Source organism: Gorilla gorilla, chromosome 5, assembly GCF_029281585.2.
Source record: "Gorilla gorilla gorilla isolate KB3781 chromosome 5, NHGRI_mGorGor1-v2.1_pri, whole genome shotgun sequence".
In the NCBI taxonomy this organism is placed as follows: domain Eukaryota; kingdom Metazoa; phylum Chordata; class Mammalia; order Primates; family Hominidae; genus Gorilla; species Gorilla gorilla.
Genome location: NC_073229.2, coordinates 156,574,796 through 156,591,661, shown reverse-complemented (window position 1 = coordinate 156,591,661; position 16,866 = coordinate 156,574,796). Strand labels below are relative to the sequence as shown.

The 16,866-nt window shown below is 37.7% G+C and overlaps 1 protein-coding gene across 1 annotated transcript in view; it reads left to right on the top strand.

The window, feature by feature from the left end:
• Positions 1 to 16,866, top strand: part of MOXD1 (monooxygenase DBH like 1) — a 104,264-nt gene that overhangs the window by 9,843 nt on the left and 77,555 nt on the right. Inside the window, exon 2 of the mRNA XM_019030208.4 lies at positions 16,550 to 16,696. Within this exon, the coding sequence (XP_018885753.1) occupies positions 16,550 to 16,696 (147 nt within the window). The remainder of the gene's footprint in view (positions 1 to 16,549; positions 16,697 to 16,866) is intronic.

The window sequence follows — 16,866 nt, the reverse complement described above, 5'->3', positions numbered from 1 at the left end:
CTACTTCAAAGAAACTGAATGGTGGTTTATTGATTTTTCATTTGTAATAGAGCCATATTAAAATAAAGTTACTGGTGAAAGGGATGAATTCATTACACATTGTCATGTTTCTGGAAGTATTTGATCCATACGTAATAAAAAATACTGCGTATGGATGACTCACAATGCTTTTTATTGTAACTTAAAAAAAACTGGTAAAGAACTTTTGAACAGGAAAAACATTTCTCCAGGAAGCTTCTTCTAAATCTATTTCTTTTTAACTTGTTAAATTTCAGTAGAAAAAAAAAAGCTGTTCATAAGGACACCATATAGCATATACACAAAAATGTCTGCAAAAATAATTTCAAATGGATAATTTTTATTAACTGTAAGCTAGGGATTATATATCTGAGTATCATACAAATAATGTATAGATCAGAGTTAATTTATTATGAAGGTCTATCTTATTCATCTAATTTAGCCAAACATTGTGAGAAAATCTTGACGCCATTCTTTCTTTTATGAGCTAAATATTGATGTTTTGCGTATTTACTCGCTGCCTCTTAAGAGCTCATACTTCGGTTGATTCCCCTCAACCCTCCTACTTTTCCTTGCCTCTCCCCTCAATGTTTCAGGTGAGAAAACTAATCCTTAGGTAACTATTAAATGGCTTATTGGGCCATACAGATCAGCAGCCTGGATTTATTCCTCTGAGTCCCAGTTTGGTACTCTTCTTCTCCTGAAAGCAAACTGTAGCTTACATAAAAACATATGTTAATTTTCCTCCTAAATAGTGAAAGAACATGTATAATCAGATACATTTTAAACAAATTGACAAAATGAAATCATGGCATTTCTCTTACTGCTTTTATTCCACTATAAATGGCACACTGACACATTTCCATAATATGATTTTTATGATTTTTCAGTCATCATATGATTTTTCAGTCATCATATGCCATACCTTACAGTGTGTTCTCATGCAATTCTCGTGATAGTCCTGTGAGGTCAATATCTTATTACTCTCATTTTGTAGGTGTATAAATGTAGGCCTTCATGTCACACAGCATGGAAATTGTCTGTGGCTGTCATATGACTGTTTCAGGAAAGTACTCAGAATGTTGGAATGTTCATTACTGAATATTCACTGAATGTTTATTGAACACTTCGAGATGCTGGGGACACAACATTGAATGAGATAAAACCATTGGTATCATGGAGCCCGTATTGTGGTGGTGGGGGTAGCATTAAACAAATAAATAAGCAAGAGAAACATCAGAAAGTGCTAAGTGCTGTGCAGATAATTAAAACGGAGTGATGTGATAAGCAGTGTGTCTGTGTGGCTATTTGAGATCAGGATGCTGATACTCAAAACATGAAAGAAAACAAGTGTCCCAAGTTTTGAAGGTTGTCTTTCGACGTTAACCATAGTGTGTACAATTCAAAGCATTATGTGCTATGAAGAAGATGATCTGGCATAGGCATCAAAGAACTCAGTAGACCTTGAATACAGGAAACTACCTACCTGGGGAAAATATAATTAATGTTTTTTTCAAATGTGTCTGAACCGCATGAGCTCTGTTTTCTATTTCTGTGGCATTGTTACACAGATGTTTAGTAAGCTCAGCTAGAGTCTTTCAAGCTTTGATCTAGAGACTTGGTGATTTTATAGAAGTTTCTTTCTTAGTACTAGGCGTGGATGTATTTCTCTTATATTCTGTATTATTTCTCATCTTCAATAATATTAGAGAGCTAAAGGCCTTTGAGAAGATAGATCAACAAAAATGTATGCCTGAGGAAGATTTCCATCTTTCATGCAATTTTTAAACTAAAACTTTGAAATCTCAAGTTTCTTAGGAAAAACTAAATTTCTGCCTTTTTTTTCTATGAAGTTTATACATTGAAACCTCACTTATAAAAGGAAACTCATGATAGATGTAACCAGGTAGACACTAGGCCTCCTGGTACTTGGCAGACCCAGATCCTTTTGGATAGGGCCAAGATGAGTTCATGCTATGGCAGATTGCAGTCCAGTCATGAGCAGGCCGAGTTAATAGAGAAGTGAGACTGGGAAAGATACTTTTTATTCCTATGTCAAAATTTCAAGTTCATCTGCACATTAGAATCACTTGGAGATGTTTTAATAATTCCAGTGCCCAGGCAACCCCATCCCCCACCAGTCAAAGCACAATCCTTGGGAGGTGGACACAGGCATTAATATATTTTTCAAGTTTCTCCGTTGATTCCAATGTGGGCCAAGCTGAGTAACTACTGACCTTATATGGTTAGGTTCTTTGATAGGAATCAGGCAATTCGACCTGCAGAAGCATGGAAAATTGCAGACATAGGACATGGGGATACAAAGCAAGATTCCATACACAGCCATTCAGAGTGACCATCTGATGTTTTAAACAAGGGCTAGCATGTGCTTGCACATTTAAGATTATTTTTTAAGATAGGAAAATAAGCTGGGTTTTCCTGGCATGGAAACCCTTCTGGGATAAGCTTAATGAGTAAGTATTTTCTCTAATTTATATAGTGAGGGCTGGGCACAGTGGCTCATGCTTATAATCCCAGCTACTCAGGAGGTTGAGGCAGGAGGATCACTTGAAGCCAGGAGTTTGAGGCTGTAGTGAGCTATGATTGCACCACTGCACTCCAGCCTGGGCAACAGAGCAAGACTCTGTCCCCCAAATAATAATAATAATAATTTATGGACTGACACAGCAACTGTTGAACTGAGGGTAGAGGTGTGTTTCAAAATTTTCTGAACTAGGAGCCTTTCTTTCATCCTCATAGCCCTCTCCCATTCCTACACACCTTTTGTCAACCGGTACCAGCTGCTGTATTTCTAAGCAACATGAATAACTGCACACACAGAGTTTAAAATTTAACAGTTGTGTGTAGTCACAGGGCGTCAAAGCAATGTTATTTCATTTCATTAGTAAATGAAAGTCCTAGGTAATTCTAGGCTTGTATTTAAGCCAAGAGAAGTATTCTTCTCCAAAATCTTTTATTAGAATTAACAGTAACAAAATGGACCCCCTTTTTATTCTGAAAAATTCTCCAGCGTCTTTCCAGTTATGTAAATAGATATCCCTTCCCTTCCCTTTCCTCTCCATTCTCCAAGGTTACTAATAAGCAGTGAAATGCCCTCAAGCTATAGTTGCAGAAGGGAGGAGGAGGAAGAGTAACAGCAGTGGTGGATAATTAGTATCTTATTAGAGTATGGAAGGAACATTTGCAAGTTGATGACTGTGTCAATGCTGCCAAATCTTCTAGAGGTACCAGGAATGATTCCATGTGCTTGGCAGATATTCAATAAATATCTGCTGAGCGGTAAACAGCAGGAAATCTTCTAGACGGGGTGTGAATCCCAGCACTGCTTGCTGCTTATTCATTGTGTGGCCCTTGGCAAACTCCTTAACCTAAGTGACAGTTTCTTTCTGTGAAGAAGGGAGATCATATTTAATGCATGGGCTTTTGTGAGGATTAAATGAAATAGGCATGTAAAATTCTTAGGAGAGTATGTGACATACTGAAAATACTTAATAAATACAAGATATAATGAATCAATCGCTTAGTGTAATGAGAGGATGGTCAGAAGACCACATGAAGACAAATATTCCAGCTTTTGAACTTAGGGGAAAGGTCTCCACTAAATATATAGGTGAGAGAGATTATAGTAATTTTTGAAAAAACTTCGAAGTCAAACTTGAAGTAATTAGTTTGTGAACACCTTGTAATCATTAATGACTAGAGACCAGTATGGTTTCAGTACACAGATTATACAAGACTGCATTTTCTTTTGCATTTGATTTCCTGGACCTGTAGATTAGGGTATTAAATATAGGTGCATCTGAGTAATAGTAAGGTATTTTGCAGGGTTTCTCACTATATCCTTGTAGAGGATGTACTAATAAAGTTGAATTAGTTATAATCCTAAATATTTTAAACCCATACCCAAACTCTTTTTTTTTTTTTTTTTAGATGGAGTTTCACTTTTTTGCCAGGCTGGAGTGCAGTGGCGCAATCTTGGCTCACTACAACCTCCGTTCCCCAGGTTAAAATGATTCTCCTGCCTCAGCCTCCAGAGTAGCTAGGATTACAGGCGTGCACCACCATACCCGGCTAATTTTTGTATTTTTAGTAGAGATGGAGTTTCACCATGTTGGCCAGGCTGGTCTCAAACTCCTGACCTCAAGCGATCCACCTGCCTCGGCCTCCCAAAGTGGTGGAATTACAGGTGTGAGCTATCGTGCTCCGCCCCAAACTCATTATTAATAGACTGGCTACATTAGGTTACATAATGAGGACTTAAAAGATAGCGATATTCTAAAATAATAAAAGGAAACTAAAAGTTAAAAATTCATTGGGAATACAAGTAAAGTTCAACAACTCTGTTAAAAAATGATCTGTGCATGTACACAGTATAAAATTGTACTTAACTGGAATTCATAGGAAAAAGCTCGACGTATTAGCTATATTGTATTAGCTCAATACAATGTGGCTGCCAAACAGATACATGCAATATTAGCCTAAAATTCTACTGTTTATATCAAAGGAAGTAATATTGACATAGCACCCTATCTTAGGCTGACCACACTAGAGGACTCCTTCTGGAAACAGCTTTTAATGGACATGTGGATAAACTGGAGCATGTCAAAGAATTACAAGGATGGTTGAAACCTTGGGAAATCTGAGTACCTGAGGAACAAAAAACAGCTGGCAATATTTTGCCTGGAGAAAGAACAATGAGAAAGACATGATCATTGTCTTTGGCGTTGTGGTGTACAGTCTTGCTCAGGAAAGGTGGATTAGTGCCTACTTATTAAGCCCCAGAAGAAAGAAGAGAAGACCCAATAAATATAATGAAAGAGTAGAAGAATTTAGCTTACTATAAGGAATACATTTCTGACAAGCAGAGATATTAAAATTGAGTAGATTGCCTTGTAAGATTGTGAGACATGAGCATTGTCACTGGAAGTATTAAATACTGTGTGATCATTTCTTAAAACATTTTTGAGACAAATTCTCCTTTGGTGGGAGCTGGGATTAGGTTTCCTTCAGCCTGTCTTCCAACTTACGTGTGATGCTAAAATTACTTTGCATTTACACTTTCAGGTTATTCAGGAAATGAATGGAAGGGAAGACTTATTAGCAACTATAAAACTGTCTATATTGCTTTTTCACCTGCCTCAAGAAGTTTGCCTGGTCTCTGGATAGATATGCATTGAATCATTATCATCACAATGGTTATGAGAGTATTTCATCTCTTTTCCCGTTTTTTTTTGTTTTGTTTTTTTGTTTTGTTTTGTTTTGTTTTTGAGACGGAGTCTCGCTCTGTCGCCCAGGCTGAAGTGCAGTGGCGCGATCTCGGCTCACTGCAAGCCCCGCCTCCCGGGTTCACGCCATTCTCCTGCCTCAGCCTCCCGAGTAGCTGGGTCTACAGGCGCCCGCCACGAAGCCCGGCTAATTTTTTGTATTTTTAGTAGAGACGGGGTTTCACCGTGTTAGCCAGGATGGTCTTGATCTCCTGACCTCGTGATCCGCCCGCCTCGGCCTCCCAAAGCGCTGGGATTACAGGCGTGAGCCACCGCGCCTGGCCTTTTCTTTTTTTTTTTTTCTTTTTTTTTTTTTTTGAGACGCAATCTTGCCCTGTCGCCCAGGCTGGAGTGCAGTGGCGCGATTTTGGCTCACTGCAAGCTCCGCCTCCTGGGTTCACGCCATTCTCCTGCCGCAGCCTCCCGAGTAGCTGGGATTACAGGCGCCCGCCACCACGCCCAGCTAATTTTTTGTACTTTTTAGTAGAGACAGGGTTTCACGGTGTTAGCCAGGATGGTCTCGATTTCCTGACCTCGTGATCTGCCCACCTCAGCCTCCCAGAGTGCTGGGATTTACAGGCGTGAGCCACCTCGCCCGGCCTCTTTTCCTGTTTTTAATTTCAGTATATTGGTTGGGCTCAGTGGCTGACGCCTGTAATCCCAGCATTTTGGGAGGCCAAGGCAGGCAGATTGCTTGAGGTCAGGAGTTCCAGAGTTCGAGACCAGCCTGGCCAACATGGTGAAACCCTGCCTCTACTAATAATACAAAAATTAGCCAGGCATGGTGGCAGGCACCTGTAATCCCAGTTACTTGGGAGGCTGAGGCATGAGAATCGCTTGAACCCAGGAGACAGAGATTGCAGGGAGCCAAGATTGTGCCACTGAACTTCAGCCTGGGCGATGGAGGGAAACTGTGTCTCAAATAATAATAATAATAATAATAATAATAATTTCAGTATATTTTGAATTCTCTATAGTTGTTATGTATAAGTTTTGAAATCTGAAAGAATAATTAAAAGAGGGAAAAGAATGTTTTCTGACTGGTATATACTCAAAAGAAGGTGGAGGGCTTCAAAAGCAAAGCTGAGCGTGAAGTTTCTGAGGTCCTGAGCTCCTCCCCTGGTGGTACATTACTTTGACCTAAGAACAGTCTACATGTTCTCTGCCTCCTGGCCTTCCCTCTGGGTAGGCATCTTAAACTTAACCGGACTTAACTCCAGCCTATTTCCTTCCCAGGCTTCCCCATCTCTACAAATGTCACTTCTTGTTAGCTTTAGCTCCAGTCAAAAATTAGAAGCCATCCTTCTTTCTGCTCCTTCCTTCATCCAATATATAAAACCCACCGTCAAGTTCTATTGACTCTTCCTTGAAACTAAATCTAACACCTGCCCACCTCTCTGCAGTGATACTACCACTCAAGCTTGAACCTGCAGGACCACTGCCAGGCTCCTGAGTGTCTTCCAATCACCATTCCTATTCCTTCTTCTCCTCATTCCTCACATGGAAGCCACAGAAATATAGAGATACAGATACAGATACACATTATGCCACTTGCTGCTTATAGCTCCCTACAATGGCATGTAAGTTATCACAATGTTTAGGGCCTCATCTGATCTCTGCTGACCTCAGGGACCTCTTTGGGCACTGTAATTCAGTCCCACTGGCTTTTATTTGCTTCATCACACTGGATAACCCAACCTCCTGTCCAGGCCCTTTTCAATAGCTACTCTCTCTTCCTGGAAACTACTTTCTCCACACATTGCATGGATGGTTCCTAATTGTGGTTTACTTCTCAGCCTAAGTATCATTGCCTCAGTGGTGACTTTTCTGATCACTCACCCTGAAATAGCCTTCTGATCCCCCTGTTATGTTTTATTTTCCTGTAAGTATTTATCTAAAAATTGTTGGATATTTTATTGTTTAAGTTTCTTTAGAAATTGTCTGTCCCCCCCAACTAAACTATAAGTTCCATTGTCTACTGTCCAGTATAGTCATGTATCCTCAACCCTACATAAGGTCTGAAGAATAGTAACTCAATAAAGTATATGCTTGGGAAAGAAAGGAGAGGGGAGAAGGAGGAAAAAAGGAAGAATGAAAGGGAGGGAGGGAGGAAGGAAGGAAGAGAGGGAGGGAGGAAGGAAGAGAGGGAGGGAGGAAGGAAGAGAGGAAGGGAGGGAGGAAGGAAGAGAGGGAAGGATAAAGGAAAGAACTAGTTTTAACTTCAAAATTTATTCCTTGCAAAAAATAGACATAACCAGTTAAGATAATTCTTTTTTTTTTTTTCTTTTTTTGAGACAGAATCTCGCTCTGCCACCCAGGCTGGACTGCAGTGGACGATCTCGGCTCACTGCAACCTCCACCTCCCGGGTTCAAGTGATTCTCCAGCCTCAGCCTCCCGAGTAGCTGGGATTACAGGCGCCAGCCACCACAACCGGCTAATTTTTGTATTTTTAGTAGAGTTGGGGTTTCACTATTTTGGCCAGGCTTGCCTCAAACTCCTAACCTCAGGTGATCTGCCCGCCTTGGCCTCCCAAAGTGCTGGAATTACAGGTGCGAGCCACTGCACCCAGCCATCATCCAAATTTTTTAAAAATTAAGGTGATGGGATAGGATGAAGGCAAAGTAGTATCTTATTCAGATGGTGTAGTCTGAAATTGTTTTTTCCACTGAAATATATTATTCCAAATAAAGAGTCAAAATTTTGATTTTATGCTGTATCTTTCATGATTCTATAATTATAGCAAGGTATTACATTATCCTACGTGACAACTGAAATGAGACAGTTGGTATGGGAGAAAATTCAGGAGGTTCGTTTTTAGAAGGTGACACTTAAAGAACAAACAGGTTGCTCAGGTGGGCCTCTTTCTCATTGGAACACTAGCTACAGGGTTCATATTTTGGCATTTTAGTAGGTATTTAACAGATCCCTTATTAGACATAGACAGTTTCAGCTTTATCTGAAGTGGTTTCTAAAAGGTAAGTGCCTTCTATTTTGACATTCCACTTAAATTTCTAAGATTACTGAAGAAATAACTTATTAAGATCAGCTTATATTGAACTCTGAAGATTGTGTTTATATAATTTGTTTATACAGCTCTGTGATTTTTTAGGATCAAAGATTCCCTTTAACACAAAATATTTATTATTATACTATCAATATTATTAAACCACCATAACACTTATTGTAGAAACTGATATTATAAACAAATGTTTGAAGTAACGAGGCTTTTGAGATTTAGAAAAAGAAAAACTACAAGCACCTGTTGAAGAAAATGATGACAGATGGTAACATTTTTCTCAAGAATCTCCCTGCAGCTGTGCTTACATTCAGTTTTCCAAGCTCAACCAAGGTCTATTCATATCTTTTATTATACCCGTAAGAGTTTTTACTTCCTCCTGTGTAACACAGCACCAGTCAAAGATTTTATTTGAGAGAAAAATAGGCTGACAATGAGTGAGAACCAATTTAACATCTGTGTCATCATGCTTTTAAACAAGAGGTCATAGCAAGGTTTTTTTGGTATATGTTATCTCACTTTGAAAGTGACAGCAAGTACTGAGGCTATCATGCTAAATAACAGGTGTCAACTTACTATCAGCTTCTAATGGCAATTTATGTTATTGTTGCTACATAGCATTTTGAAATCTCAAGTATATATTTCATACATTTTTCAAAGCACGAAGTGTTCAAAAGAAAAAATATCTTGTGACAACATGTTTCAGGAGTAATAGTCTACGGTACAACTGAAAACTAGCTTTATTATTGGAATTGAATTATTAACTCATTTTCAGGTGTAACAAGTAATTTTTATCTAAAAATGTATAAACAAGCTAAATACATAATATAATCCACAAAACCAAAAAAATCATACCTCAGTGATGATTCATATTGAAACTGATCTAAATCAAAGTGTTTGAATTAGAATATGACTGACAGCCACATAAAGCCATTTATACAGAATAACATTACCTCAAGTATATTTCACTTTGCAGATCATTAATACTGTATAAATGTGAGAATGACTTCTGTATATCAGCTTTTATATTTACATTTTAAAAAACATCTACTTTTTTCCTTAAATTCTTACAAAATTTATACAGAATCATGATTCTCTGAATCCTCTCCATCCTTCTTACCCACATAAAGTCTAATTTTAATGATTCTTAATTGGAGTGACTTTTATCAATATTGTATGTTTATGATATGTGTATACGACATGTTAAATACGTATATTATACAATTACATTTTTATAATGACTGTGATATCAGGCCATGACAACGAGAGTGCACAGTGATCAATATTTCTATTTTTATTTTTTAAATCCTGGAATATAAAGCACCATAGGAAGATAGCTGAGGAATGGCCTTTACCGTGAGTGCATAATAGAGCTGCATTTGATTCTATTTGCTAAATAAAATGAGGAGTGGGTGAGGATGTCATTTGGTTCTAATTCTAAAGGTGAAATCAGATGTAGTGAAAATGATGTAGGAAGTTTTCTTAAGTATCTGTTAAGTACTATACAGTATGGTTTTGTGAATATCAACTTCTAAGTGACTTTACCTGTATTCGAACTCTTAATTGGTCAATGTTTTACTGTGTCTGTTTCATTCTCTAGTATTTTTCCTAGAGGATGATAGTAACACAGTAACCTATCCATTGATTATCCACTTGAATAACATTTGTCCCTTTGTCAGACTGTCAGGAGACTTAAATTCATTTAACACTTTTTTCAGTTTAACCAATCTGAATCTCAAGACTGATGGTTTTATTGCTGACTGTTCTTTCAGTGGCTTGCTTTTTTTTTTCTCCTTCTATTTCCCTCTTTTCTTTTCTGCTTTTCATCCTCTAGGCAAGAATAGTTGAATGCTATGAAGTTTAGGATCCCAATTTTTTTTTGCCTTTTTCTCTTCTTTTACTTTATTTAATTGTGCTTTTAAGATTGGCCAATATGCCACTTCTGTTGTATAATATTGACAGCATTAAGGCTGTGTTTGATTACAGTCCATGTATTTTCTTAATACAGACAGAAGAAATAAGGTACTACTGGGGAATACTTTGGTCCCATTAAGTTAAACTATTTCTATACCACAAAGCTGTGAATATCAGATGATAGGTTCTTGTGTTTTATCTTTTATTTTCAAAATTATCTCCTTATTTAGATTTAACAGAAAGAAAAGCAGGATGCTCCTTTTCAAATACATGCATGTATTTCACGAGCATCTTCAATATGCCAGTCACTTTGTTAGGTACTGAGGATGTAAATTAACATCAGAAAACCTTCTGAAACATGACTTCTCCCTCTTAGATCTATTTTTTTTCTTATTTATTTAAAATAGGTAGGGGATTATCTCCTTGTGTAAAAGGATTTAAAATAGTTGTTGCATGTATAAACCCTTTTTTTTCTGAATACTAATGTCGGTCTCCTAAGATTCATGTGCATGTAGGGGCTAAAAGGTCACAACAACATTCCCAGATTTCAGTGCCAGATGTGTCTGTATGACAGATCATGCAGACCCAAACTCATTCTAGCATCTGGTTAAACACATTCCATATCCGGTCTTAACCATGTGTAAATATAATTAAGAGCAAATGGGAAAATAATTGTCTTCCCCCCTTTTTTTGTTCCATTGACAATGTAAATAAGTATTCTAAAGGCACAAATTTATAACTGAAATACTAAGATTAACTTTTGAATTCTAGGCAATAATCACATGGTTGAAAAGATAAGGCAATGCCTAAAATAGATTGCATGCTACATGGGAATGTAAGTAGAGGAATAGGAATTCAGACAGGGAATGATCACTTCTGGTTGGAAAGATCAAAGAAAACTTCATAGGGGAAATAGAATCATGAGCCTTAGCGGGAAAAAGAGATTCAGTAGGTGGAGTTAGTGGAGAAGATATCTTAGTTGAATGAAGAGAGTAGGGGGGATAGGGAAGAAGAATGTGAACAAAAGCAAAGAGCTGGGAAAAGGCAGAGTAATTGAAGGGAGAAATTAGTACAGGTCCCGTGGTGAGATTGATAATAGGTAACCTGGAAAGCCAGGTTAGGCTCAATGTGAGGAAACCTGGACTCTAAATTATAGACTTTCTACTATATGCTGTTGAATAAAATGCAATGACACACTGAGGGTGATTTTTCAAGGAAGACTATGACAGAGCATGTAAATGTAGAGTGTGGGAGATAGGAACAGTCAAAATGAAATAGAACTAAAAGGTAGGTTTGTTTTCAAAGGAAGACTTGATAGAAGCAGGGGCTATGTGTGGAGATGTGAGTCACAGGAAAGAAGTGAAAGAAAACTACAGGCCGGGCATAGTGGCTTACACCTGTGATCCCAGAACTGTGGGAGGCTGAGACAGGCAGATCACTTGAGCTCAAGAGTTTGAGACCAGCCTGGGCAACATGGTGAAAACTCATCTCTACAAGAAATAAAATTGAACCCAGGAGGATGAGGCTGCAGTGAGCTGTGATTCCACCACTGTACTCTAGCCTGGATGACAAAGTGAGACCCTGTCTCAAAAAAGAAAAGAAAAATAAAGACTACAGTTTTGAATTTAGATAGCTAGGAGAATGAATGGTAGTGTAATTAAAGAAATTCAGGAACACAAGTAAAATATGAATACAATTTTGGATCCATTGCATTTGAAATGACAATAAGACTTCCAAGTGAAAAATACTTTTGAATATGTGATACTGAATAAAGGTGACAATTTGTAACTATTGGAGCAGATGAGATTCCCAAATGGTGAAATATGAAGACAGAAATATAATTTTAAGGACAGAACTTTGAAGTCCTTAGTTAGAGAATGGGAGGTGAAAATAGAGTCAGGGAATAACAGAAATAAACTGTTCAAGGTGGACAATCACCTGTAGGGCTTTCCACGTGGAGAATGTGCCTTGCTTTGTTTCCCGGACTTGTTCCTAAACTTAGGGGGAAGAATTCAGTCTTTTATCATTAAGTATGTTAGCTGTAGGTATTTTATAGGTGCCCTTTAAAGGGTTGAAGAAGTGCCCTTCTATTGCTAGTTTACTGAGGGATTCTGCAGTGGATGAATGTTATAAACTGTTTTTTTCTGCATTTATTGGGTTCATCATATGGTTTTTCTTTTTTAGACTTTTGATGTGCTAAGTCATATTGATTGATTTTCTAATGTTAAGACAACTCTGCACGATCATGCTATATTATTCTTTTTTTATGTTGCTGGCTTCTATTTGCTAAGAAATGTTTCTTTTTCTATTTTTAAGGAAATACCCATCTAGGTCCATGAGTGATGATGGTGTGTAGTTTTTTTGGTAGTGTCTTTAATTTTGGTAACAAAGTAATGCTGGTATAAAAAAAGGAGTTAGGAACCCAGGAGGCGGAGGTTGCAGTAAACTGAGATCGCACCAAGCTGACATCATGCCATTGCACTCCAGCCTGGGCAACAAGAGTGAAACTCTGTCGCAAAAAAAAAAAAAGAAAAAAAAAAAAGAGTTAGGAAGTGTTCTGTCCTCTTTCATTTTCCAGAAGAAATTGTGAACAGTTGGTATTACCTCTTCCTTAAATATTTGGTAAAATTCCAAGTGAAAGCATCTTGGCCTAGAATTTTCTTAGGAAGATTTTTACCCATGAGTAGATTATAGAGCTATTCAGAGTACCTCTGTTTTTCTGAATGACTTTGGCTGGTTTTTGTCTTGTAAGGGCTTTGTTTCTCATCTAAAGGATCCAATTATTTGGCTTCAAGGTAAGCATAATATTATTAACCTTTTAGTGTCTGTAGGATCTATTGTGATGTTTCTCCATTTCATTTACATCTATTTTCTATTTATTCCATCTTTGCTTTTTTTAATCTTTTTCTGCTTTCTTTTACAATCAGTATTTTTATTTTGATTCCATAAAGTAGATATTTTTTAGGATAGAAAGAATGAAAATGGGAGCTCTCATGTATCATAACTGAAATTCTCTCAATAAACTGAGATGTGTGATCATAAGCTGAGGGTGGGGACATTTCGGAATCTTGCATAGAGAAGGTTTAGAATATTTGTTTTGGGAGGTGTCTTCAGAAAATAGCAAGAGATTAACATGGATTTCCAGCCATTAGTGAGGGTCCAGCTGAAGTAAACATGTTAAATAATAATATTATTTGGATAGCTAAGGTGTATTATAGTCAAATCTGAAGATCTGCCTCCAAAATAGGACCTCAAAGTTGGAAAATATGAAAAAAAAATTTTTTTTTGAGATGGAGTTTCGCTCTTGTCACCCAGGCTGGAGTGCAATGGCGCAAACTTGGCTCACTGCAACCTCCGCCTCCCAGGTTCAAGCAATTCTCTTGCCTCAGCTCAGCCTCCCGTGTAGTTGGGATTACAGGCACCTGCCACCACGCCCGGCTAGTTTTTGTATTTTTAGTAGAGACGGGGTTTCACCATGTTAGCCAGGCTGGTCTCAAACTCCTAACCTCAGGTGATCCACCCCCCTTGGCCTCCTAAATTGCTGGGATTACAGGCATGAGCCACTGCACCCAGCCTGTGAAAAAAATTATAGTGGAATTACCATGGTGGTTAGGTTAGTTCATATTTAAATTTTATTTCAAATAAGATCCAACCATATTTTCCTTCAGTAAGGTTGAAGATATGAGCTTCTTTTAGACAACTGCATTTTTTCCGGGAGTTCAGAACTTTGAAATAATTGGCAGCTGTCTTTTCTAAATATTAAGCACTCGCTTGGTTACATAGGGCAGATGGCGCAAGGGGTCATCAACATAAGTTGAGTGAAGTTTCTCTCATTTTCTAATAACTAAGTTATCTGAAAAGCCAGAAAAAGGTGGAATAGCTGGAAGGAGTTGGTATTGTTGAGTGGAAATAGAATGAGTGGAAAATTGGCAAACCAGCTGGATATTTTGTGGAAATAATGGTTTTGGAAACATATTTGCAAGAGTCGGATAATTATTCTACTCTTTGAACTGATTACAGTTTGTATTGTATTGCAAAAACTGCTTGGATCATGTAATGAAATATGAGTTCAGTGAAAAGGCACAGTTAACTGATCTAAATTTCTCATTGTCTACCGACATTGTTATTTCATTTACATGTTGAAAATCTATGTGATGAAAAATGGGAAAATCACAGACTCACAGGAGTATTTCATTTAAATTGCTTTCACAATTGCAACCCAGTTCTCAAAATAAGAATTTTGACAAACCTCAACTTTGGCAGAAGAAAAGTAACATTTTATGTGAAAAACTGACATAGCTAATTTCTGGAGACAGAAAAAAATAAACAAAAATAAGTGTACCCATTGTATCCCAGCAGTGGCCACTACACTGTAGAAGAATGAAAAAGGATCCAGACTCTGGGGCCAGAGTGCCAAGGTTTGAATCCTGCCTTTCCGTTTACTAGCTGTAAATCCTGGGCAAGTCGCTTAGCCTCTTTGTTCTTTGATGTCTTCATCTGTAAAATGGAAAAACAGTTTTATCTGATAGACTTGATTTGAAGATTAGTTAATACATGTAACAGGTGTAAACAGGGCCTGGTGCATATAAGAAGCTGTAGTTATTGTTACCATTGTCAAGAAAGGTGAGTTAGACTCTGCATTGCCAATAATTTGGGGGTTTAACATACTAAAGAAAATCTAGATGTGGTACCCTGGATGGGAAACATATGCACACTTATAATTACCATACAAAGGTGCTAGGAATAAAAATGCCAAATGCCATCTATTTGAGTATGACTTTTATAGACAATGGGAGGTTTTATCTTGTATATTGCATTTTCTCAGTCAAACATAGCTATAAATTCTTCAAATACAATTTTACTGTTAGCAAAAGTAATTATAATTATGTTTCAGCATGTATATTCTAAATCAACTGTACAACTTCTCAAAAATAAAATATCATCAGGTGCTGAAAAACCAGAAAGGCAGTAATTAAGGCAAATTTCATGTCTTTTATAAGTGACAAAAATTAATACTGTGATTTTGATGACTCAACAGAGTAGGCGAATGGTAAAAGGCATAAGAAGATATTTTGGGGATAAAACCAAACTATGGTGCAAATGAGAAAATATGTATCGAATGGGCGCTAACCATGTAGGCAGTTATGCCCCCGCCCATACCATCTCATTTATTTTTCAAAATCTATAAAATAGGTATATATTATCCCCATTTTAGTAATGTTAAAACTTAAGCTTTCAGAGTTTTACTTCAACAATTCTTCAAGGCTGTTTAGGAGTACAGCTGGGAGTCACATCCTAGTCATTTTCTTCCAAAGCCCATGTTCTTTCCACCGCACTGGTCTGCCTCCCAGAAGTGATAGGTACACTGGCTGGGCGCGGTGGCTCACACCTGTAATCCCAGCACTTTGGGAGGCCGAGATGGGCAGATCACGAGGTCAGGAGATTGAGACCATCCTGGCTAACGTGGTGAAACCCCATCTCTACTAAAAATGCAAAAAAATTAGCCGGGCATGGTGGAGGGCACCTGTGGTCCCAGGTACTCGGGAGGCTGAGGCAGGAGAATGGCGTGAACCCTGGGAGGTGGAGCTTGTAGTGAGCAGAGGTCATGCCATCGCACTCCAGCCTGGGCGACAGAGCCAGATTCCGTCTCAAAAAGAAGTGATAGGTACACCGTTGAACAAATTTAGTACAAAAATTATGGCTAATTCCCAAAAACAAAACTTCCCTAGTTTTTCAATATCGTGTAATTCAACTAGTTTTGTTTCTTTGCATATTTCCCATTGCATTTTATTTTAATAAGGATATGCCATTAAAAGTCATATTGAAACAGCCTATAATCCGCACTTGCCGACGGATCTCTTTGCTCTTATGAATGGTGAAGTGGGGCTCCACCAGGAGTTGTAATGGAAAGAGTGATGACCTTAGGGCTGATTCTGGCTTTGCTGCTAACTAGTTATCAAACTTCTTTTGTATAAATGCAAACTTTGCGGTAAGACATTTCATAGTGCTATAGTCCCTCTTTTAATTTTTCCAAAGAAGGAAAGGCACACAATGGTATCAAATGTTCATTCATTCCATCTCTTGATGCTCTACGATATTATCAATCTACACTATGCTTTCCTGAAAGGCCAGAAGTTCAAAGATGGACTAGTTTCCCAGGGACCTGATTCCCCAGTTGGCATACTCCAGCCCCTTGGAAATTCCCGGGATTTATAAAATAACTCTAGATAACAAGACTTTGTCTTTAAAGGTCCTATGAATTCTTTTCTCTCTGTATTTAGGTATCCTGATTTTTCTTTTCCATATTTTCCACAGGATTATTTTACAAATGCAAATAGAGAGTTGAAAAAAGATGCTCAGCAAGATTACCATCTAGAATATGCCATGGAAAATAGCACACACACAATAATTGAATTTACCAGAGAGCTGCATACATGTGACATAAATGACAAGAGTATAACGGTAAGGCATCTATGAGTGAATGCATGCATGAATAAATTGTATGTTTACACTTGTGAAGCACTTTAAAGAATAAGAGAAACAAGTCATATAGTCTTTTTTCTAATATTTTTGAAATCTTTTTTGATTTTTTTAGTTTTTTTTTTTAGTTTTTTCTTTTTTACTTTTTTAGA